Here is a 26,434-nt window from a genome sequence, read left to right on the forward strand (position 1 = left end):
ATCTGTCCATGACAGGATTGGTAAAAGTGAATTCACGCAGCCTTTGTGGAGACAAAAGCCCATCTTAACACTGAGAACCATGCATCGTGTTATGTGGCACTACCACTGTGCTAAATGGGTAGATTCAGAACAGGAATGGCATATCAAAACTGGGCATCCATTAGGCACTGTGGACCATAAGAATTAATAAAATTGTAATCTGCAACCTCATGGCACAGAATATCCCTCACTCTACCATTACCATCAAGCCAGTGGATTAACCTTGGTTCAATGAGCAGTGCAGGAGAGCATGCCAGGAAAGGTAACAGGGATACTTATTGATGAGGTGCTAACCCAGTGAAACTACACAACATGCCAAACAGCAGGAACAACATACAACAGAACAAATTAAGCAACCAAGAACAACCAACGAATCAGACCAAAGCTCTCCAGTCCTGCCTCATTCAATCATGAATGGTGGCGAACAATTAAACAACTAACTGAATGAGGCCACTCCACAAATAACCCATCCTCAACGAGGGGCGAGCTCAACACATCAGTGCAAAAGGCAAAGCTGAAGCAGTTACAACCATCTTCAGCCAGAAATACTGAGTGGATGGTCCATCTCGGCCTCCTCCTAAGATCCCCACATCACAGATGTCAGTCTTTAGTCAATTCAAATCACTCCACGTATATGGAGAAATGGCAGAAAACCCTGGATAGTGCAACTGCTATAGGCTCTGACAACATACCGGCATTAGTACTGAAGATTTGTGCTCCAGAGCTAGCCATGCCCCTAGCCAAGCTGTTCTAGCATCCAGCCGGCCATGTGCAAAATTGCCCGGGTGTGTCCTGTCCACAAAAAAAGCAGGACAAGTCCAATCTGACCAACTATTGTCTCATCAGTCATATCATCATTAAAGTGATGGAAAGTGCCGTGACAGTGCTACCAAATGACACTTACACAGCAATAACCTGCTTATTAATGGTCAGCTTGGGTTCTGCCAGGACAACTCACCTCCCAACCTCATGACAGCCTTGGTGAAAACACGGACAAAAGAGCTGAACTTAAGAGGTGAAGTGAGAGTGACTACTTTTCACACCAAGGAAGTGCTTGCTAGGGCATCAAAATCAGGGGAAAAACGCTTCACTGGTTGGAGTTATAACTAGCACAATGGAAGAAGGTCGTGGGTGTTGGAGGTCAGTCATCTCAGTTCCAGGACGCCACTGCAGGAGTTCCTCAGGAACTTGGCTCAACTATCTCCAGTTGCTTCATCAATGACTTTCCTGCCATCATACGGCCAGAAGTGGAGGCTGATGATTGCACAATGTTCAGTCCCATTCATGACTCCTCAGATACTTAAGCGGTCCACGCCCACATACAGCAAGAGCTCGACAACATTAAGGCTTGGGCCAATAAGTGCAAGTAACATTCACACCACAAAAATGCCAAGCAACTGCTATCTCCAACAAAAGAGGAACTAACATCTCCCCTTGACATTCAGTGACATCACCATAATTGAATCCCCCACTATCAACATGCTTGGGGTTCTATTGACCAGAAACTGAACTGGACCAGCTATATAAATAGTGGCTACAAGAGCAGGTCAGAAATTGGGAATTCTGCAGTGAGTCACTGACTCCCCAGCCTGTCCAAAATCTACAAGTCACAAGTCAGGAATGTGATGGAATACTCTCCACTTGCTGGATCACTGCAGCTCCAACAACACTCAAGATGCAGCCCCACATGATCAGCACCCCAAACAATAACTTTTTCACTCACTCCCTGTACTACTGGCAGCAATATGCACCACAGCAACTCGCCAAGCCTCCTTCAAAAGCACTTTACAAACCTGCAACCTCCATCCCAACAAAAACACAGGCAGCAGACACAAGGGAATAACACCACCTGCAAATTCGCCTCCAAACCACACACGATCTTGACTTGGAAATACATCACTGTTCCTTCACCGTCGCAGGGTCAAAATCTTGGAACTCCCTTCCTCACAGCACTGTGGGTGTACCGACACCAGATGCACTGCAGCGATTCAAGGTGGCAGCTCGCCAGCACCTTCTCAAAGGCAATTAGGGATGGGCAACAAAGGCTGGCCTTGCCAGTGATGCTCAAATGCCATAAAAGAATTAAAAAAGCTAAATAGAATGATATCATTGTGTCCGATATTCAAGGTTAAGAAGGAAAGGTTTTTTTTCATTTAACTTGTAGGAAGCTGTACTTTGCAACAGTACAGTAATCTAAATTGCAACTCAACAGCCCCAGAGCATTTTCACCTATGTGCATTGAACAAGCTCTTGGGCTGTTCCTGAAGGTACGACATGATGAATTTTTGAAGCCAGTGCAGAATACTATTGGAACAACCAAATCACTGTGTGAAACTGGCTACATCAGGAGCAGGTTACAGCTATATTTTGTGCACTACGTCAGAACTTGTGGTTGAACACAGGTCAATCCTGCATGTATTTTCATGATTAAGAATATGCTTGAAGATTTATTTTATCCTGTGTGTATGAGTTAGTCAGTTCTACCCCTAAAGGTGCAGTGAAAATCCTTCAGAAAATCACTTAGTAAAATTTCAAGAAAAGTTTTATGACAACCTATGTAGTAATTCATGCATGCCATAATGAAATACCCATTCCACTGGTTTCTATTTAGTTGGAAAAGCGACTCCATGAACACTTGGATAATACCCAATTAGTATTTTAATATTATGGAAACGAACTGCAGCTCAAACAAATGGGATAGAAGTTTTGTTTTCTCCAGTAACTTGAGAACATAATCTCAACTGACATTGCAGTGAAGGATTGCTGCATTGTGAAATGAGCTGTCCTTCACTGGAGGTGTTAAACTTAGACTCTGTCTATCCTCACCCATAGTCATCAGCGAGCCTATGGTGCTATTCACAAAAGAGTGCAATACTGCGCCAGTATTCTGGCAAACATTTGTGATTTGATCAAAAAAATCTCGTGTCCATTCATCTCAGATGTTTATGGAATCTTACTGATTGCAAAATCACTGCCACATCTGTGCACATAACAGGCACCATTTTTCAAAGTAATTAACTGCACTTGAAGTGCTGTGTGACATTTGAGACAAGTTGTAACTTAAAAAATGCTTTAGTTAAGAGATCCCATAGGACTTTATTCAAGTTGAATTAGGTCTTCCGAATGTATTGTTTTCACACTATCCTGGCCTCCGTGACCCAAAGTCAGCTCTTCAACTGAAAGCAACCTCAATGTTCAGACTCACAGTATTTCTGCATGAAAGTCAGCTTGGAAATGACTTACCTCCGACATCAGCTCCTGGAGCTGTTTTTGAAGAGAACCATTTTCATTCTTAAGTTTTGTATTTTCAACCAGTGCGGACTTCAGCCTGTGCTCTAGGTTCAGAAGATACTCCTTCTTCTTCCTCCGGGACAGGCATGCTGATTCACGGTTCTTAATCATTCTTTCCTGTCGTCTTTGTGCATTTACCTATTAGTTAGCAACACAAAATGGGATGCAATAACTGAAAACGTTACAATTGTGTGTGTAAATTTGTAAACAACCAAATCTTTGATTCCAAACTCAACCATCAATTTCAGGCAAACTTTAGTTTACTCAATTCTGGCCATTTTACATGCACAGCAATTTTTTCAAATGCAACAACAATCTACAGATGAATATATAACAGAAGAAATAGGAGCTGAAGGGGGCCATCTGGTCCTTCAAGCCTGCTCTGCCATTGGTCATGACTGGTCTTAAATCCCTGAGTACCCAAAAATCTATTGACCTCTGTCCTGAGGTCTGCTTTCAGTGTCAACTATGAGATTTTGGAACAAGTTGTCCAAGGGCCACTTAAGGCTCAACAAAAATGTTCTACAGGTGGTGTACCCGTTATCCGAAATCGTCGGGGCTGATTGTGATTTGGATTTGGATTTCAGGTGCTGCATATAGGACTAGGCCTCCTTACATTACAATTGCCTACGCCTAGTCTACCTATAGTCTAAAGTCAATAAAATGGCTAGAAAAGTAAGATGTACCATTGAATAATAAATACAGGGTATCTGTACTGAGTTCTCAACTGTAGCACCATCTGCGATGCTGCTTGTAGGAGTGTCGATGTACTCTGTTGCGAAGCATTCTTGAACATTCCCTCAGCTTCATCTGCCTCAGCAACATTGGTTTTCGTTTCATAAGTTTGTCGTTTATTTTATAGATTGACATTATTACTTGCTCACTTATAAATGCAGTTTGCTCGAGCGCATCTATCAACCCATCGCACACATTAATACAATTGTCCATGAGCACTTCCTCTGCCATATTCACTATTTCATCCTCATCATCACCGTTTTTTATCAAGTTGATCTTGATGTAACACCATTTCTGCAATCTCTCAGTCAGTCAAAGAATGCATCAAGGGAGCATTGTTATCATTGTTATACACTTCTTCGATATCCTCAGCCTCCAGCGTATTCACACATTTCACTGATATACCTTTCGCATACTCAAGGAACTGGTCAACGAGATTTCTTTCCTCATTCACACGAAAACCTTCAAAGTCTTCGTCAATATTATCGTCTTCAATGAACATTGTAACACTGCCAGCCAGTGATCAAGGTGTCTTTATCAACAAGGCACCAGGCATTAGCAAATGTGTAGATGGCGTCCTTAACTGTAAACTCCTTTTGGAAGCCTTCCTTCCACCCCCAGGCCTCTGCTCACAGCACCAAGCAAACTATGCAAGGAAGAGTCTTTATATTTACATTTCATAGACCAAAGAATGCCTTGATCCATCGGCAGGATTAATGACGTTACCCTGGGGGAAAGTAAAACAGTGAAAACATTGTTCTTCACCAACAGTTCAGTAGGGGTATGTGCTGAACAATTGTCCAGGAGCATCATGATTTTACAGCTTTCTTCTAGCTACCCTACAATGAGCACGTGCCTATGGTACAAAGTGGTTGTGAAACCGATCAGAAAACGTGTCTCTCGTTACCTCAGCTCTCTTGTTGACATAGTAGTGAACAGGTAATGTCCAAAATCCCTCAAAGCACCTGGGACCTTTGCTCTTCTCAATAACACCCCATTTACACTTGTGTGTGTCAGCTGCAAAGGCACAACAAGGACAGATAACCTATCCTTCGCAACCTTAACACCAGGTGGTGCACTCTGCTCGGCCGTTGCGAGCGTTTTCCTAGGGACATACCACCAGAACAAACTCATTTCATCAGCACTGCAAATTTGTTCAAGTGAAAGGTTTTGGTCTGAAATTAGCATAGCAAACTCATGAATAAATTTTTTCAGCTGTGTCATGGTCCACGGATGCTTTTCCACCACAATCGTTCCAAAACTTGATACCATGATGTTTCTTGAATTTCTGCAACCAGTCTGTCATATATTCACATGCAGCTTCAAGTCTCAGTTCTTTGTGGTAGATCTTGGATTGCTGCATGATCAATGGGCCAGTCAGTGGAAACCTTTCACTCCTGTGCTGACGAATCAACTCCATCATAACATGATCATGTTCATTATTTTTTGACTTATGGCAATATTATTTATTAACATTTGTGAATCACTTTCAATATACAATTTAAACATTATGCCTTTCTGCCTCTTTAAATCATATATGGTGGTGATACTCACCCCATTCTCCTCACTCAATTGCCTCTCAGACACACCATGGTTAAATTTCTGCAACAACTCTATTTTCTTAGCAATTGGTAACGAATTATGCTTCCTTTTCCTTTTCTCATTGGTAGTCCTAAGGGTATTTGGTGGTCTTTTTAACATGTTCACCATCAAAATCACAAGGTAAACAGTGCAGACAAACAACTAGACTTCCCTCGCTATAGGTCAGGTGCAGTCGGCGAGGTTTGTGTTGGCTCAGGTCGTGTTGGCTGGAGTCAGGGACTCCACATGCTAAAGGTCGATGAAGTTCAAAAAAAGCGCCATTTCTCGATGTGTCCAGTTTTCGGATCTATGGATAAAGGATACTCGACCTGTAATTTGAAATGTTTGAGCTGAGGAATCCATTGTCAATCATTAGCTTTAACAGGTGCGTTGAAGTGGTTCTGCCAATGCTTGAAAATGAATGAGAAGGACATCCCTAAAGGGCGGCATGAAGTATGGTGGGAGGAGGTTTGTGAGAAACACAGACCAATTGAGTCGAGTGGCCTGTTTCTGTGCTGGTAAATTCAATGTAATTCTATGCAAGAATGTGAAACATGTATTACAGTCAAACTACATTATTGGGCATTTCAGGGAATAAATTCTTGCATCTCCTTCTCAATTAGTATTTAAGGGAAGAAAAGATAGCTCTTTATTTTGAAGCATTCCTCCAGCTCTATGCTCTCCAATTCAAGAGTAAAACAATCTCTGTGCTCTAGGATCTTGCACATCCCCAATTTTCATCATCCCACCGCTGGCTGCCAAGTCTTCAGTTGCCTAGGCTCTAAGTTCTGTAATTCCCTCCATGAATCTCCTTGGCTCACCATCACCCTCTATCTCTCTCTTTCTCCTTTAAAACTGTGAGACCAAGCTGCTGGTCATCTGTCCTAATGTCTCCTTTTTGGCAAGGTGTGAAATTTCATCCTGGAGTTCTACTTCGATGCGTCTTAGGATATTGTCACTATGATATCAGAGCTATATAAATGCAGGTCATTGCTATTGTTGTACTTCCATTTTATTTCACAAATCAAGTCATGCCTCCCGATTCACTGAGGGCAGCGGAGGTCAACACATGGTTTTCAAGTTGCTTTGTGGCTATTCCATTGATCAAGTGCAGTTTCTTGATACGTGGATAAGTGGCAGAAATCTAGTTCTCTGCTTGGAGAGCCTCGCCAGTTATGGGTGCTGCACAGGGAACAGAAAACACCCTTATCTGTGATGGAAGCATTTTCTTGGAGGTGGGGCCAATACGGAGTGAGAAGGATCACCTCCGCTTCACATGCAGGTCTCCACTCAGTCCATTTCTTAAGCCATTGTGACTGGGTAAATGCTTACCGCCATCTTTTGGAGAGTGACGAATAGCATGTGGCATCAATAGCAGAAGCGAGCAAAATGATGTGAAACTGATCTATTCGACTAAAATTAGCGTCACCATGTTAATAACTATACGTTAAAGAGGGAAGCAATGGGTGAACACCAATGACCTTACTTACAATTCCTATCCCATTCAAATTCAAATACTCTAATTCATTCTACCCCTACCCATAACACAATTAAAGCAAAATCAACCAGTGGCAGCATGCCATGAGAAAAATCTCAGCGCCACTCAGTCATAATATTTTTTACTCACTGGAACAATCCACAGAGAGCTGGGTCATTGAATATATTCAAGGCTGAGTTGGACAGATTTTTGATTGACAAGGGAGTCAAGGGTTATGGGAGGCAGGCAAGAAAGTGGCGTTAAGGCCACAATCAGATCAGTCATGATTTACGTCAATGGTGGAACAAGTTTGGTGGGCCGAATGGCCTCTTCCTGTTCCTATTTCTTCTGATGTTATGATCTTAATGTTTTTGTCTAAGTATACAGAAATTTAACACATAAGAACACAAGAAATAATAGTAGGAATAGGCCAATCAGGCCTTTGAGCCTGCTCTGCCACTCAATAAGATTGTGGCAGATTTGTACCTAGCCTTCGCAAGAACAAATCTAAGGGGTGCTTCTCAGCTATCATGATAGCTTGTTGATCCTCTTTCAAGTTATCAACAGTCACAGATTGCAACTCTGTCGAGTACAATCACAGTTCTTGGTTTTCCGGGAGTGAGACATGAACCCACAACCCTCTGATTCAAAGGCGAGGGTGCTATGAACTGAGCCACAGCTGACACCTCTATAGTTTGTTGATAGCAAGCAAGTGATACCTTGCTGAAATTGACAAGAGCTGCAGGGTGGATTGATGCTGATGTCGTTAGTGTTCTTTCCAGTCATTGGAAAGGTTGAAGCCAATGTACATATGAATTAGGAGGAGTAGTCCACTTGGCGCCTCGAGCCTGCTCTGCCATTCACTAACATCATGGCTGATCCAACTGTAACCTCAACTCCACATTCCTGCCTGCCCCGGATAACCTTTTACTCCTAATCAATGTGATTAATTGATGACAGCATTTCATTCAGAGGATGGGTCTGGTCTAACAGTCCTGTGAACCAGCTGTCTCCCCAATTGCTGTGAAATCCCAGATCCCCACAACCTTTAAGCAACCCCCAGTTCTGTCAAAGAGGTCCAGGATACAGCCCTAGTGTTACAACAGCTGAGATGCACCCCTTACATTTGTCATGTTCAATTGTTCTCTAATTTCTAATATAATTGCTATTGTCCATTATCCTTTTTTTCCCCTAATTTAGCATTCCTAATCCTAGCTTTGCTTATCCTCAACTGATTTTTATACTTGTCTTAATTTTCTCAACAGCTTCAGGTTTTGCAATCTTGGAATACTTTTAAGTTATTACTTTCTATGAACATTCTTTTATCCATTTTGGCTTCACTTTCCTTTGAATTTCTCAAGGAATTAAAAAAAAGTTCCTAGTCTTTCAACAAGCTTGTTATTGCACCAATGTATCCTCTCCAAATATTTCTTAGTTAGTTCAAGTTGAGTCTTCATAAAACTAGATGGGAAAAGCTCTTAAACTACTTTAGTTAACACATGACACATTAATATGTAACTTCATGTTCTGAGTATGTTATAAATCATTGAATATCTACTGGTCAAGTACAAGTTACCATAGTTAGGTTCATCACGACGATGCACACACAGAATAAAAGGCTTCTATTTGTACATTCTATACGCCCCCAGGTGTGCAGAACTAAGTTTAAGTTAGTGCAAATTTGCAGGAAATTACACTTTAATGTTAAAATAAAACATTGGGCCTGTTTCAACCGAACTGCTGGCTTCCTTTGATGCACAACCGTCTGAATCTGCTACTGTTATTTTTTTTCCATAGGGAAGGATGCAAGTGCTTCAGCTGTTTGCCCACCAAATGTTCTGCTTTGGCATTTTTCTTCTGAATTTTCACTCTCACATAGCTCATGCCTCAAATACTGATTCACTCTTGTTTGGCTGATTGTTGGGAACTCAAAATAATACACAAGAACTTAGCTGGTGCAAATTCCATGATTTATTGTCCTGGTTCAAACCATTTCTGCCTATATTGGCACCAAGTGGCATTCTGAAGGATCTCTTCAGCTCAGTCCTCATCAAGACTCTCAGCTATGACAGGCTCTCTGAGCTCTGGATGACCTTGCAATGTTAATGGGCTTAATCTTGATTTATTTAACATTGCCATCCTGCAGTATGTGATGTAATTTCCTTATAGTTACTAGTTTGGTTGCTTGTACCCTCACACTCTGCACTCTTACATCAATAAATCCAAATACAGGTTAAATAATATCCCAGCTGAAAGTTCTCACTTCCAGTAAATGCTGCCGCCTGTTACCTGATTCTCCACTGAGCCTTAATTTTGTGTTAAGATTGTCGCAGTGAAACAATAGACTCCTCATACAGTTTCACTGGCCTTGAGCAATTCTTTGCACAATAGTCAAAAGAACCCAAGGAAAAACAGAACGTCAAATCCCTCCTGCATTCCTGCATTTACCCTCCACTTTCAAGGGACCTATGAAACAGTCAAATTGGACATAAATGCATGGGTCTTAAACTAAGGTAAATAAAAGGAAAATCCCAATTCATCTGTAAGGATTCAATGTTATCCGTCTCAAAATCTAAACTCTCATTACTGTGAAATAATTCTGATTGTCTAATATAGCCAATTTCACACCAGTCTTTTTTTAAAACTTCCAACTACTGCCCAGACCATTATCTTTTTTATATATGAAGGCAACACTTAGATCTTATTTTACCACAACTGGGTGTCTCTACTCAACGAGGAAACCCAAGCTCAGATGGTTGTAGACCTGCTCCTCTCGAATTCATTTTTAAACCTGGGCAGAAGGATGCACATGTTTGCGGTCACAAACTACAACTCCTGCAAATCATTCCATCCCATCCTCTTTTAAAAGCAGTACCTGATAGCCACTTGGTAGTCCCCTAAGTCATGTGAAGAGATTAGTTCATTGAGTGAAGCTCTCAAGTACATCCATATTCTGTCATTCCAATGTGCACCATTTAATATTTATTCATTTGTTTCAACTTATGTAACATTAGAGCACTTTTCATTTAATAATCTTGAGCTCTGTGACATAGACAAATAAAGCTTTGATTTTAAAAACTGAAAACTAACATAAAATCTTCAAAAGACCAAAAGGCACTCTTATCGCAAAACTGTATGTGAGAATTGATGTTTAGCTTAATAAAGCATCACAAAAATTAGATCTGCTAGAACTTGTAAAATCAGACAGATTTGCAGAACAGGAGGCTGTTCAACCCACTGGCTGAAAAAGCTGTCTCCAGCCTAATCCCACCTTCCAGGTCTTGGTCCATAACCCTAAAGATTATTGCACCTCCAGGTTGTTTTTTTAAATGCAAGAGGGCTTTTGCCTCTACCACCTTTCAGGCCATGAATTGCAGATTCCCACCCACCACTCTGGATGTAACAAATTACTCAATTCTCCCTGAATCCTTCCTTCACCAATTACTTCAAATCTCTGCATTCTGGTCATTGACCTCTCTGCCACCAGAACTAGGTCCTTCCTATACACTCATTCCAGGCTCTCCTCAATTTTATTCACCTTAATTAAATCTCCCTTCATCCCCCTCTATTACAAAGAAAAAACCCAATCTACACAAACTTTGCTCATAGCTAAAGTTCTCCACTCCTAGCAACATTCTTACAAATCTCCTCTCTACACGCTCTCACGCAATCACATCCTTCTGGAATGCAATGACCTGAACTGTAAGCAGCACTCAAGTTTTGGTTTCACTCATGTTTTATATAACCTTCCTGCTCTTATACTTGGCAAAGGAAGGAAAGTAACCCATATGCCTTTGATCCTTTTTCTTCCTGCCCTGCTACTTTGAGGGATCTGTGGACATGCACTCCAAGGACCATTATTCATCTACACTTCTCGGAACCCCATGATTTATTGTGTATTCCCTAGTATTGTTTATCCTCTCCAAATGTATTATCTCACACTTCTCCAGAGTGAATTCCATTTGCTACTTTTCTGCCCATCTGACCAGTATTTTCATTTTTATTCATATTTTCCTGCAGTCTACAGCTTTCTTCCTCATTCACAACCACAAAGCCAATTTTTGTATCATCTGCAGACGTCTCAATCAATAAATCATTGATGTATACCATGAACAGCAAGGGGACCAGTCTGGAGCCCTGCAGAACCTCAGTGCGAACATGTTTCCAGTCGCAAAAAACACCCATTCACCACAATCTTTTGCTTCCTGCCAAAGAGCTAACTTTGGGACCAACTCGTCACTTTTCCATGGATTCTTAACAGTCTACCATGTGGGCCTTGTCAAAAGGCCTGCCAAAGTCCATGTAGACTACACCAATCATGCTACAGCTCATTGGCCCTCCTTGTTTCCTCCTTAAAAAATTCAATCATGTTAGTCAGACACGACCTTCCCTTAACAAAGCCATGCTGTCTGTCCTTGTTTAGTCCATGTCTTTCTCAATGTAAATTTATACTCTTCCTCAGAATTTTAACCCATCACCAAGGTTAGGGTTACTGACCTGTAATTACCCAGTTTATCCCTTCCTCCCTTTTTAAACAATGTGTTACAAAGATGTATTATATATAATACTAACTTATGATGTCCTCAGCTAGATATAAATAGACAGAATTTTTTTGAAAAGAACACTCATGCTAAACAAGACACTGGTCTACAGCAACTAATATGTTGCATTTGCAAAGGACTCAAGCTGCTTTATGGAAATGCAAGTCTACAGAGCTCTGAGACAGTGGCTAAAATAAACCCAGATTGAGACCAGAGACAAGGCACGTGACCCAGCTTTTGGGTATAAAAACATAACAGAATTGAACTAACAGTCAGAGAGACTGCCACAGGGGCAACAGCCTTATCCCCTCTCTTATCAAAGCTGAGCTGTTAGTGATTTGAATACCCACCAGAAGACCTCATTGCTACAAACCAAGTGTGCTTAAAGGAGGATCCTAAATCAATACAACTGTCACCAAGGGAAAAGAGAACCAACCAGCCACAATTGCTTCAGTGAGAAGCCCAAGCACCAGCAGCTACTATGGAAAGTGACCCTTCATCTATAAACAAGTATCTGCATAATGCGTGAATATCATTTTTTCTGATGCTAATTTTAACTTGTCCAAGTTTTAAGATGGAAGACTCTGCAGAGTTTTATAACTATTTTGCATGCTTGGGGGTTTTGTTTGTGTGTTGTTTTTACATTCGTGGGTAGTTGGGCATATTTGTACATTTTAAACTTTTGTTAATAATTTCTGCATCTTTGCCCGAGTGAGTTTGAGCAATGAAGCTAACTCTACTTGTTAACTTAAGGAACCTGGCTGGCTTATTTTTTATTCCGAGCTACACACAGTTAAGTATATATATTGAATTGGCAATATCACCTCCTTTTTAAATTCAAACTCTGTTATAACTAATCTAAGGGTGGGACAAAGAGAGGAGTCAGTTCACTCCTCCAATCCTGATTGTAACAGAAGGTATGTTAGCAGTCCTCCAATCTTCAGGCACCACATCTGTAGCGAGAGAAGATGGGAAAATGATGGTCAGATCTGGCGCCATTTCTTCCTTGATTCCTTTAGCAGCCTGGCATACATTTCATCCAGGCTGGTGATTTATCTACTTTCAAAGTTGCTGAGCAAATGAATAATCCCTCCCTTATCTTTATCCCTTTCAATATTTCACACAGCTACTCATTAACTATAATATGTGCTCCTTCCATCTCTTGTGATAATTGACATAAATTATTCATGAAGAGCTATGCCCCTGTCTTCTGGCTCCATACATAAGTTAACTTTCTGGTCTCTAATTGGCACTACTCTTTCTGAACTTAACCTTTTGCCTCTCAACTCCCTTTCCTTGATGTACTAGTTGAGAAATCCTCCAGAGGATTCTCTACCACAGTCTACAGCAAGCCTACCTTCACTGGTCAATACACGTGTTGGATTCTTACAGTTCCACGTGCTATAAGATTGGGCTTATCAGCAACCTCATAAATAGGGCCCAAGCTATTTGCTCACCATGCAAGCCTGATGCTGAAATAGGGCAGATCAAAGGCATACTGTGGGATAATTGCTACCCTGATCACATCATTTCGCGCAAATTCATGAACGGGCCTAAGGCCGTCACTTACAGCCCTGAAAAGTGCCCGGTCTACCTCAGACTACCCTGAAAGGGCAGGGTATCTCAAAAATTTGAGCAACAGGTGGAGCTAGCTGTTTCACGCTGCTACTATGCAGTAGCAACATAACAGGATGCTGCCATCAAGCCAAAAAGACGTTCTGCCTGTCACACAAATGAGTAATATGGTACATGAATTTCAATGCCAGTGTTATGCTAGGTATGTAGGCTGTACATCCCAAAGACTGGCGGATCATGTCCAACAGTATGTCCCTTCCGCTGTTCGCAACGGACAAGGTATGGACTGCACCCAACCAGCCCGTGCTTGCAAAACTCAAAACACAGTGTCCAACATTAGATGTGATTCTGCAATTGGACATTTGCTAAATAATCCTCAGTGTGCTAAAAATTACACTGACAACCAATTTCAGATCGTCAGTCGGGCTCGCAATGGGGCGCATTTGCGTGTACTGGAAGCTACCTTTTTTTGAATATAAAGAGCCCTGTTCTTTGCAGATAGAAAGAACATGTACACACACTGTGCCTGCCTCAGTTAAACAAAATAATTGATAGCCATTTGCTGGTTCATTCCTCAGAGCAATGTCTTGACCACAGTCAAGCTGCCTCATTTAAATTTCAAACAATGCTTGGCAGTTAACTATCAGTCTTCATTACCTGGTGCATTCTCCATCACAACAACTCTACCAGAGTCCACTTGGCAACCAATCAGCACACTCTTCTCACACAGCATAAAACTGTTGCTTTCCCTGACATTGGTTTTCCTGCGATTGTCCTGATGAGTGCAAGATGAAAAACTTTGACAAAATGTCTTTTTTCAGCAATCCTCTACAATTACTGCCCTATAAGTTAGGTAAGGTAATTAGCTGCAATCCACGAAGGATCATAGGCATCTTTTGCATTAGAGTGAAACAACAGGTTGTATACCTCGAGGAGCACCATTCCACAAGTGTGGGACAAGGGGGGAGGCACTCCTCCATGAACTGCTTCCAGTAAAGGGATTGAACCTATTCTGTCAGCATCATTCTGCACCACATACTAGCTATTCAGCCAACTGAGCTAACTGACACCCACAATTCAACCTACGTACTGTTACAAATACCAGGATGGCTTGTACTGTTAAGCGAAACCTCTTATATGCAACAACATATGAAGAGTTCTACACAAGGTTCACAGTTCATTGGAGAGAAATGTTAGCTGCCTTTGCTCTCCATTATGCCTTATTTATTCTATACATGCAAAAACCAGGTGACATTTATTTAGTTGTCACCTTCTCACTAATTCATCCTTAAGCAACTGGTCCAACTCTCTGGCTGTCTCACTTTCAGTCCCATGGTTACCACAAAACATCGTGGCAAAAATCTAGCCTTGTTAAAGGTGTAATGAAGAATGTGCTTCTTATATGAGCACTTTAGAGTGCACAAAATCCAAAAATATAGTTAAAAAGATGGTATCTGGCACACAAGAACTTAGCAGAGTCTAAAGGAGTTTTAGTCCGGGAAGTGCTTTCATACCTGTTATAAAGACAGTGTTACAAATACAAAGTTTATAAAATTGTTATGTTTTGGGACTGTCTCTAAGGGAAAATGGAGGAATTAAAGAGGTAATGTGACTTGCTCTGAATTCTGCCTGACAACAAGCCTGGGTAGCTTGGTTGCTAAGGGGACAAGAGGGACCCAGGTCAAAAGACTTGTTCAGAATATGCAAGATATTCACACCTGTGGACAATGGCAAGAGCACCTGTGCTGACTGGAGGTAGAGTGTGAAGTCTCATAGGGAGGTATGAGGAATGTCAGGTTTTATAAGTGGCTGTATTTTAAACTGTCAATTTAATTCCAAGCTAGAATGAAGTTGGAGGTCTAGAGGATACCTAAGTGGCATTTCTATATAGATAGAAGGCTTGTGTGATTTATATTGCCATGGAAATGGGTTTTGGGAAGCAAAAGCTCCATAGCAAGTCATTGTGGTATCAGATTACAGGGCTTCCTACAATATCCCCACACGTGTGTCTGAAAGAATCAGAGAGAGAGTAGGAAAATAGAGGCATTTCCTACACCTTATGCATTAAAAAATTGTTTACCACACAGAACAAAGGAGGGAGCTCATGCTCAGATTGAAGAGACTGAACTTGTGAGGGTTTAAAGAAGGCTGAAAGATTCGTCAAGCTTGGGCTAGAGAGAAGCAATTTCCAGTGTAATCCTCACAGTGACAGTCAGTTTGGGGATTAGATGTCACCTGGTTGGTAAAGGAAAAAGGAAGCAGGCCATCAGGGTGTATGAAATATCCACTTAAGGGACAGCGTGAACTATAACTGTGGTATCCAAGGGACATCGTGAACTATAACTGTGGCATGGGGTCATTGGTCATGTTAAATGTCACGTGAGAAAACTTGTCTGTAGTTTAGAGTATAAGTTGCCTAAGAAGTAGTGTTTAGTCAATGTTACTTTTATTTTCTTTGTTACAGTACAAGTCTTAAAACTTGAAATCTTGTCGTGTGTTCTTTTCCAGTCAGTCACTGGAAATATCTTTTTTTGAAAGTAATTAGTCTCTTAGATCGTTGCAACAGACAAACAACTGAATTAACTCATTGTATACCTAACTGGGGATAATACACTTGCATTGCAGTGTTACTTGATTATTGAAGCTATTAATGCAAAAAATGTTTTGCCAATATATTTTTCACTCGATAAATGGAACATAATTAAGTTATCATCTTTGGGACATAAAAGGTTACAAATTACATTAGTCAGTTTTGCTTCAGTGCGAGGCTGAAACCAGCATTTGGATTGTGAATCGGGTGCCAGTTCTCAAACTGACTCTATCAGAAAATATAACTCCCAAAGAGTGTCCATGCTGCTTATATCAGGTTGGGTTCTGACATTCGATTCAGGATACATTTACATTTTAACATCAGCCTTGGAGAGAAGCTGAGCTGCAAGTGATTGCTGATGACACACAATTACCGTATTTCAACAGTTCTTGGATTTCTGTTATTCTCGTAGAATTTTCTTTTTTTTTAAACAGAGTTTAGTTTTTTTTCCATCCTGGGATGACAGTGACCAAGCAATTTTTACTTCCCATTCCTAGCTGCCTTGAGGACATCAAGTCAGCTACATAGCAAGGGACAAGAGTTACATGTAGACCAGGAAGGTGTATGGCAGGGTTCCCACAAGTCAAAGATCAGTTGCGTTTACCAGTCAGTTTATAACCACTATCTGGCAGCTTTCACAACTATTTTTCCTGATGGCAATCTACAAATTTGTACCTTTATTTAATTCAGTTTCACAACTTGACACACTAGGATTTGAACTCTCAACTTTGTGTTGGAATTCACAACTCGATAGTGGCACTCATTACTTGACTTGTAACCATTCTACAACTTTGCTGTAGAAAATAACAGTGACATCATACAGCATTTAAGTATCTTGATATAAAGGGGTTAATAGTCATTTTCTGCCAGTAATTGTAATCAATGTAAAAATTATTCAGCCAGAGTGGAAACGTGTTGACACATATTTGATCACCAGCATGAGGGAAGCTATCTCCAGGCTGTCTGCATCTTGAGAATTCCATGGCTTATTAAGCAAGAAAATGAATGAAGAAACCTGGGCTTGGGACTGAACCCAGGTTCCCACAGGTACAGTGTGTGTTAATCCACTGTATTGTTGTCAGTTTGTTTTCTCATACACCCTAATTGAATACAACTCAAATTTGCACTATACTAGTCATAACTTCAGCAAGTTCAGTCGCCTCAGCCAACAGGGCCAATGATGAAATTACAACTTGTACAAATAAAAAACTCTCCATGCAAATGATCACAAGCCCCACCTAAGATTTTTATGCATCTGTTCCTTACAGAATGTTGTGAAGTTACTGCAACACTTGATAAAAGAGCACATCTTTTTCTCCCTGGCCCCATCCTAAGATGCTCTGATGGCATTTCTCTGAACCAAATTTAAAGACTCTGCACCCCAGGTTTAGCGACAGCAGACTAGTAATATTAATTTCCACAGCTTTGGGACAACTGCATTCCTTGGTCAATTAACCAGCAGTTTGTCATTCACAGCTATCTTGTCCCCAGCACCAAATACAAACTAAGGGATTAAACCACAAAAAGGTGGAGATATACATCAGGTTAGTCAATACCTAAAGGCTGAACTAAGGCTTAAAAGTTTCAGGCAAAGGTCCTTTGCTGCAACAATATTCACACATAGGTTCCCTATCTGTTATGTCTAAAACTTTTGGCAGCCCTTATTAATTATTCAACTAGAATCCTATTGTTTCAATATGAAGCATGAAATGGTTATTCGATGCTTATCTTGGTTGACTAAACAATTAAGAGTTCAACAGAAAAACTTTGCAGGGACTTCACAGAGGTACCAAACACCATGCCATTTGATAAAGATAAAAAGGACAAAAGTGCCAATGATCAGTGACACTCAGCTGAAATCGTACACCGTAAGCCTCAAACACTCTGCTGCCGTCAATGCATAGTGATCTTCAGTAGCCGTTGGTATCCTATATTTATGTTTATTGATGCAAAAAACATTTTTAAAATTACTCAAAAGACATTAAAGCAGCCAGCCAAGAGATGCACTTAGTGAGTCAGTGCCTTGTGCTCATTCAATAGTCTATTCCTGAACACATTGTTAATTCCTGCAACACTCAGGGGCCTATTTAAGCCATTATGACAGTCAGAAAGTCAGTTGATCCTCATTAAAAAAAAAGGGTGTAAACCAGAAAAGCAATTCAATGTGCACTGGTCTTCCATGTGCCCCTGCACTCAGCTCTGAAAACGTATAAACAGATGGTGATGGAAAAAATGCTTGGTATTTCAGAAATGGGCTGCAAAGTTGGGACGGGAGGGTAGTGTGAGGAAGAAAGAACTAAGTGGTAGGGGGAATACTTATTGATTCATAAGTGTGAAATAACATCCAAACATGAACACGTGTCTAAGTGTATCATGTAACAATAACCTTCACAAGTGTGCAGGTTCTCTCTTTTCCACATCTGGCAACACTTGGTAACTTTAAAATTTTCCACATCTGGAGAGAATATTTCAGGCTTCCAAGGAATACAGCCCTTAAACTTGGTCCATCAAGATTAACCTGTTGCGTTTTGAAAGGCACATGACCATGATGCAAGTTTCAGAGATGGAGTCTCTTGGAGCTATGGCAATTACCATGGCGGAAGTCATTTTGTGCAAAGACAATACCAGTTTTTGAAGTCGAAAAGAATATGGTGATAAATGACTCAGCTGCTAATAAAAAGTCAAAAAAGAGTGGAAATAACACATGATGGGAATTGACAATTGGTGCCTGGAAATGTATCAACAGAATTTGCATTATTCATAAATGAAGTGAAGCATCCCCACACTCTCCCGTTGACACTAATCAATAGATGCCAAGAATACTGGATGCCTCCCAATCACGCCAATCACCAACGAGACAGGGTAGTGCACATTTCACAAAATGAAATTGGCCAAAGAAATAAAACTAGGTTGCAAACCATTAATTGAGAGATGCATGGCACTTAAGGAGCATATAAGCAGCTGGGTAAACAATTGACAAATCATTTTTCTATAGTACGGTCAAGATATAGAAGATTTGAACTACTGTATACAATGTTTTGGAAATGATTCAGCAAATATCCATGATTCTGGGACTTGCCTCTTCAGGTCAACATTTAAAAACTAATACCATCCTGAATCCCTTGGCACTCTCCTTTGATCCTTCTTTAAGATCACTCTCCTTCTAAAGCTCCTTCAATGCATGATACTAACATACGAGCAAAAGAACATATTTACCAATCAGGAGCAGCAGTAGGCCATGCTCTGACATTTGATAAGATCATGGCTCATCTAATTGTGGCCTCAACTCTACTTTCCTGACTACCCTCTATAGCCTATGACTCCCTTGTCAATCAAGAATCTATCTAACTCAGCCTGAAAAATCTTAAATGACTCTGCCTCCACTGCTCTCTGGAGAAAAGAATTCCACAGACAAACAAGCCTCAAGAGAAAAAAAGTCTCATCTCCTGCTTAAAAGAGAGATCTTTTATTTTTAAACTGTGTCCCTGAGTTCTAATCTCCCCTACCCTATCAAGTCCCCTCAGGATCTTATAAGTTTCAAAATATCACCTCTCATTCTTCTAAACTCCAATGGATACAGGCCCAACCGTCCAACCTTTCCTCACAAGATAACCCTTTCATCCCAGGAATCAGCCAACTGAACCTTCTCTGAACTGCTTCGTATGCAATTATATCCTTTTGCAAATAGGAAAACCAAGACTATACATAGTACTCCAGATCTGGTCTCACCAACAACTGTGGCAAACTTCACTACTTTTATATTCCATTCCCCTTGCAATAAACAACAACATTCCATTTGCTTCCTAATCACTTGCTGTACCTGCATCCTAACTCTTGTGATTCACGTACCAGGATACCCAATGTACTGCTCTCAATTTTCTCCATTTAAATAATATACTGATATGGTAGCCACTCAGCTCTGGGATCTCCTTTTACACCACTCCCTGTTCAAATCCTTTCAATCGGGAGATTACAGTGGTTAAAAGCCACCAGTGGCTGGCGATGGCTTCTGCTCTAAACCCCTGTATTATTGCATCCTTTGACATGTTGCACCTTGATACCATTATCCATAAGCATGGAGTTAGTCTCCAGCTAGGTAGTCTCAAGACATTGACCTCTACCAATCGCAATCAAATTGTTTATCATTATGTGTTGGATAAGCCAGTACTTCAATTAATTTTAAATTGATAGAGCCAAATCTATATTGACTAAATCCTAACAAGTCCATGAACATGCTCCAGGTGCAATCTTGTCCCCACAACACCACCTCCACCTCAGCTGTTGGCTCAGTTATCTGTGCAGAAACTCAGTATCCTGTTCAGTTCCAAACTGAGCTTCAAACCACAAACCCATCATCAAAATCACTTGTATCCACCTCGCTCCTTAATTGATCCATGCCACTGCTGAAACTACAGTACACAGTTTTTATTAATCCCAGGGCTCATTTCTCATTTGCCTTCCTCTACTGCTTAGCAAACTTATTTCTCAACTCTAACTGGTCAAAAATTCATTGTCTATAACCTGTCCCACTTCCCATCAGCCATATCCTTGTCAACCTCAGCAGGCTCCCTTGTACCATAAGTATTTAATTTCAAGTCCTCATTCTAGTTAATAAGTCATTCAGTGGTCTCACCCCTCCTATTTCAACAAACTTGTGCAACCCCAGACCCTAGCCCACGTCATTTAGTCTTCTGTTTCTGGCCTCCTATGCAACCCCACTTCCTTTTCACCACTGCCAGTGGAGCCTTCAGTTGTCTCAGCCCTACTCCTCCATTCTCTGAATGAACCTTCTGCTTTGTCCCTCTCCTATCATTTTCAGAAGCCTCAAAGCCTATCATTTTGATCATGTCTTCAGTGCACACTCCTAACTTTAATTTGACTGCCTGTTGGCAGTTTTTCCTTCATTAAGTTCTGTGGCGAAATGTAGAACTATACAAATCATAAAGTTTAAAATGCAATTTGCCCTCAAAGAATAAAAACACTTTAAAATCTAAATGAATCTGGTTAGTTTTGATGTAAAAATGCAAATTAGATTGGATTTGTATTTCTGTCTTCTCTTAACTATTTCTCACTGAGCAGTTTTAACACTCTACAGTAATTTCTGTGAATAAATAACAACATGTTTTGAAACATTAGACCACAGGTTCTGTGAAGCACATGATTCACTTACTCTGGGGTTCATGAAATGAAGAAATAGCCATGCAAGGCTGAGTAATGCAGGCTATGACATTAGCTGGATATACATTTTGACTTTTTCTGCCATTATCTTTTGAGACAGACAAAAACTAAGCACAGACTGTATTATGCGTGGTGGGGCAAAACAAGATTAGCCTGGTCTATTGAAGAAACTTTGAGAGCTTGGATTCCAGTGTAACACTCACCTCAATAGCATTGTGCTCTCTTAAAATGCTGCCTGCCTTTCATCCAATGTGCTAAGTTTTAGACACTTCTCCAGAATCAGATGTGCAATTCTTCATGCTCCCAATATTGGAAAAATCCATATGAAAAGCAATAGTAGGGCCAAGACTGCCAAGCTATTAGGCCAAGTGACTTGCTAGTTCGACAGAAAACTGCCATCCAAATACAGCTGAGCCAAGTTCTCTCCTTCCAATTCACTGCAGGTTGAGGGATATGGTGCAGTACATTTAAAACACACGATGATAGTTTTCAACAGAATAATTTGTCATATCCAAGTCCATTTACACAACATAACTTGTACAAACACCCTTGAAACAATGACAAGCACAAAATCCTATTGGACATCAGACATGTTACAGTTCCTGCAATTAGTACAAATTGACCAAGACTGGTACCAAATCCAAGTCTTTTTCACCTCTCTGCTCACAAGCATGCACAGATATCATACAGTGATTTGCTGACAAAAGCCAAGTACATCTTGATCCTAGAATTACACAAGATATTTGTTTTCAAACACTGTGCTCTTCTTTCACTTCCGGCAAATGATAACAAATATATAACAAAGAGTTCAAGACATGTAAGATTTCATCACCAGTTGAATTTCTCATCTTTTTAGTACTGATTTAATGGCTTCATTGCCTTGTTGCTTTTTTTCCACTTACACAGCCAATACTACTTACTGTTATTTACCTAGCTACATCAGTGTGCCTTCCACATGTGCAGACTTAATGACATTCATTGGCAGAGTTTACTTTCAATTTCAAAGAGTATTTTGGCTTATAGTTCAAGTACTAATCATTTTTACTGACAGAATAAGTGACTCCTACCTTTGCATGAATAAAGGCTTGGATTTGAAGCACACTTGACTGCTTCCGCCAGTTTGGAAGAAAACTTTATTTTCAGTTTGTAAATTCAAAGCAATACTCATTTGATGCGCTATTTTTTGAACCATAAAAATCCCAACTGCTCAGTCAATTTTCTCCTTAAAAATTGTAAATTAAAAAAACTCTTCATCTCCAGCAGAAGTATGATGGTTTGAATGGCCTCCTACTGTGTGGAATTATTTGTTGATTCTATGTCTATAGATGGCTGCAGATTCAATCAATGGTGAAGATGACAAATTCTCAATAATAGTTTGGCCCAACATAACATAAAATATAAAATTCTGAAGGAAGGAGATTGGTTGCCTTGGTGTCCCTGCCATAATTCAATAGTCTGGGCAAGGATTTTCACCATGTTATGTCACCATGCTGTTCATTTACTGTAAATGTTTAATTTGCTTTCCTCCATCTTATTACATTGCTTATTACCCAGTACTTCCAGCACAGAAATTTGTCATTCAGCTCAACTGGTCTATGCAACATTTATGCTGCAAGAGCTCCTCCCACCCCAGTTCTTCTAACCTTATCAGCATATCCTTCCATTCTATTTCTCCCCCTTATGCATTTATCCAGCCTTCCCTTAAATATATCAATGTTATTTGCCTCAATTACTCCTTATGACAACAGGTTCCACATTCTAACCAATCGGAGTACAACATGCTAGGAAATGCAATCATTTTGATTTTCGCTAACAAAAAATACCTGTCTTCCCAAATCATTGAATGAGGCACGAATACCAGCTGCAAACAAATCTACTTGCATTTACAAATATATTTTTGAGAGCTTTAAATGTGCACCCAACATCACAAAGAGTGTAAAATTTTCTTATTTGTTGTTGAGTTTCTAACTTACCATATAAATCATCTATGATATACAGAGAATGCAACTTCACCACTAAAAGATCTGGTCTTACTCCCTAGAAGCCAGTAGGTCTGGGATCAGTGCCACTGGCACAACTTAGGGAAAGTTAAACAATCTCATTTTCATTCATTTTGCAAACATACATGTGAACTCCATCCACCTGGTTACAGATTAGCAAACACCAGTCCTGGATTTGTGCTCACTTACTCTATAAGTCTATAGCCTGGTTCCCTTCAGCAGAATTATATTAATTTTATATATTAGCTATATTTATTTTATACAGTAACACTTCAACACTATGACAACAAATTATATAAAACCTTCAAGTAAAAGACTGAATTGTTTGCTGTAGTGGCACATACTGCCTTGCACAGTTTCAAGTTCAGGTGAAGGCAATTTTTATACTTCACATTATTACACATAAAATGTGTGACTGTATAAATTCCATGGTATTGTTGCTGTGCATAGGTGGACAGAAATCGTACTTTTGTATGCCAATATTAACCTAAACTGTGCACCCCTTTCTTATATAAAAGCAGAGGAAAGCAAGTGTCGAATTGATCAGCCAGGTTCACCCACAGGTCCAAAATGCAGTGTTTGCCTTCAGCTTTTATAAATACAAACCTGTTAATTGGACTGAAAAACTTATTTTGACAGCTGTAATTAGGACTGGAATTACGACTACTAGAGGAACAATTAAGTGTTTAAGTCTATTCTCCATATTTTAAAATTTGTTAACCATATCTATTCAGTGAGCATTTCAAAGTCAAAAATGATATTGTTTCTGGGGAAAGAAGAACATAACGTAAGAAATGGGAACAGGAGTAGACTATTTGACCCCTTGAGTCTGCTTTGCCATTCACCTGATCAAGACTGATCTGTTTCAATCCCACTTTCCCGCCTGCTCCCCATATTGCTCGATTCACTCAGAGACCAAAAATGTCAATCTCAACCTTAAATATATTTAACAATGGAGCATCCACAACCCTCAGTCATTGAGAATTCGAAAAATTCACAACCATGAGTCAATAAATTTCTCATCACAGTTCTAACCAGAGGTTGTGCCCCTATGTTCCAGATTCCCCAAACAGGGAAATCAAAGCGCTTTCATGCCCCTTCAGGTTCTTCTATGTTTCGATGAGATCACCTCTCAATCTTCTAAACCACAGAGAGGTTAGCCCAATTTACTCAAGCCTCTCATCATAGGACAACCCTCTCATCCCATGAACCAATCAAATGAACCCTCCCATACCTCTGCCAACGCAAGTATAACCTTCCCTAAAAATATGGAGACCAAAAGTACACTGTTCCAGGCATGGTCACACCAAAGCCCCATACAAATGTTTCAAGACATCCTTATTTTTGTATTCCAATCCTCTTGCAATAAGGGCCAAGATGCACTTAACTTCCTAATTGCTTGCTCGAACTTCCATGCCAATTTTGTGTTCCTTGTACAAGTACACCCAAGCTTCTCTGAATATCAACATTTACAAGTCTCATGTCTTTTAAAAATGTTCTGCTTTTCTATTCTTATCACTAAAATGAGTTACTTCACATTTTATACTCCACATTATACTCCATCTGCCACCTTGTTGTCCACTGTCTTAACCAGCCTATATCTCTTTGCAGAGAGTAACAGACACTGACAAAGAGACAATCTCGGCTGTGAACACTTTGTCCCACTCTAAATTTTGTAAGTCAACCTCATACTGGCATGCTCTTCACCAAAGCACCAAATTCTAAATCCTTGCCCTTATCTCCAGTCTATTCAAGTCTCCCCAGTTCAAGTTGTGGCACAGCCTGTTGGCTCTATTTCCAGAAACGCCCTCCTGAAATCCTTCAGCTTACCCACATTGTTCCCCTATCTCACTTAAAGCCCATCAATGTGACTATGTTTTCAATTGCCTCTCACTATCTGATCAGCATCCCTTTCTCCAAGATGAAGCATCTTGTCTCATTTCCTACATTTGGCCACCGAGAAAAAAAGATATTGGAAAACTGCAGAACTTAGGAAACTGAGTGTGACATTAAAACAACTAAGCTCATAAACCAGTTAAATGTCTAAATTTCCATCAACCGCAGTACATGGCTGCACAGCTCAGTGGGGACACATGGCAGCACCAAAGCACTAGCAAACTGATGAGGCACGATGAAATCCCTTGTCCACCAAATCTGAAGCTGAAGTTCTGATAAAACAATAGTTGCAGAAGCAAAGAGCAGCAGAAAATGCATTGTATGCTGGGAGATGGGCAAAACTGAATGGTGAGTGCCTGCCAAACCACTTTCACAGAATTCCTGACATTAGCCCAAAAGCAGCATTGGTAGTTGCCAAAAAGAATACAACTCAACCCATCTACTGACACTTGAGTTAATGAGCAATCTAGCGAGGGCCAAAAACTTAGCAGTATAAAAATGCACAGATTATTTCCAAAAACCCAATTTCCAATTCTGTCTCCAAAACCTCAGTTCTAGGCTGTGTGTTCTCAACAGCCTAATGCCAAAAAATGAATCTCAGCTGTTTTCTCAGCTTTTTGGTTCAAAAAAGGTGAAATATCTCATGTCAAGGAAAATACTATCACTGTGGTGCCGACTGATCGGAAATGTTCAATTGTTTTTTTAATGGCTGGGCTTCACTTTCAGGGAAGGGAATGAAGATGAATTTGTCATCATCACTCTTGTGCTTTGGTTTCTTTTTTCGATATTCATTTAAGCAGCAGAAGAGCACTAAGCGTGAAACGGTGACACAGAACTGCAGTAAGAAAGAAGTTACGTAGGATCAAAGAATTTAGAGTATAGAAACAGGCCATTCAGCCCAACTAGTCCATCCAAGCTTAATGCCATGTTACTTCATCCCACCCTTATGGGGAGATGATGACATAGTGGTAAATGTCACTAGTCTAATAATGCAGAGGCCCCAAGCTAATGCTCTGGCCACATGGGTTCAAATCCCACCACAGCAGCTGTGGAAATTTGAAATCAATTAGGGAAGGAAATGTGCTGCCCTTATCCAGTCTATAGGTGACTCCAGACACACAGCAATGTTAACTCTTAACTGTCATCTGAAATGATTTAGCAAGATACTCAGTTCAAGGGCAATTAGGGATTGGCAAGAAATGTTGGCCTTGCCAGCGATGCCCCTATCCCATGAAAGAATAAAGAAACAAAAACCTATCACCATATCTTTTTGTTCTTCTCTCCCGTGATTCCAACTTCCCCAGAAATTTACTGAGGTAATTTGCTCCAACTATCCATTTTCACCACTCTGAGTAAAAAGGTTCTCAATTCCTTATTGGATATGTCAGTGGCCATCTCACATTAATGATCCCTAGCTTTGGACACTGGCAGAAACGATTTTTCTACATCTACCCTGTCAAATCGTTTCCTAATCTTGAAGATCTCCATCAGGTCACTTGATCAGATCTTAGTTTTTCTAGAGAAAACTGCA

General features: G+C 40.3%; 1 protein-coding gene across 3 annotated transcripts in view; it reads right to left on the reverse strand.

Moving 5' to 3' along the window:
* atf6 (activating transcription factor 6) overlaps positions 1-26,434 on the reverse strand; it is a 367,278-nt gene that overhangs the window by 273,649 nt on the left and 67,195 nt on the right. For 2 of the 3 annotated variants that reach the window (XM_078561552.1, XM_078561553.1), the window contains exon 8: positions 3,283-3,468. The exons of the other annotated variant lie outside the window; for it this stretch is intronic. In XM_078561552.1, the coding sequence (XP_078417678.1) occupies positions 3,283-3,468 (186 nt within the window). The remainder of the gene's footprint in view (positions 1-3,282; positions 3,469-26,434) is intronic. 3 annotated transcript variants of the gene reach the window in all.

Source organism: Cetorhinus maximus, chromosome 17 (assembly GCF_964194155.1).
Source record: "Cetorhinus maximus chromosome 17, sCetMax3.hap1.1, whole genome shotgun sequence".
Taxonomy (NCBI): domain Eukaryota; kingdom Metazoa; phylum Chordata; class Chondrichthyes; order Lamniformes; family Cetorhinidae; genus Cetorhinus; species Cetorhinus maximus.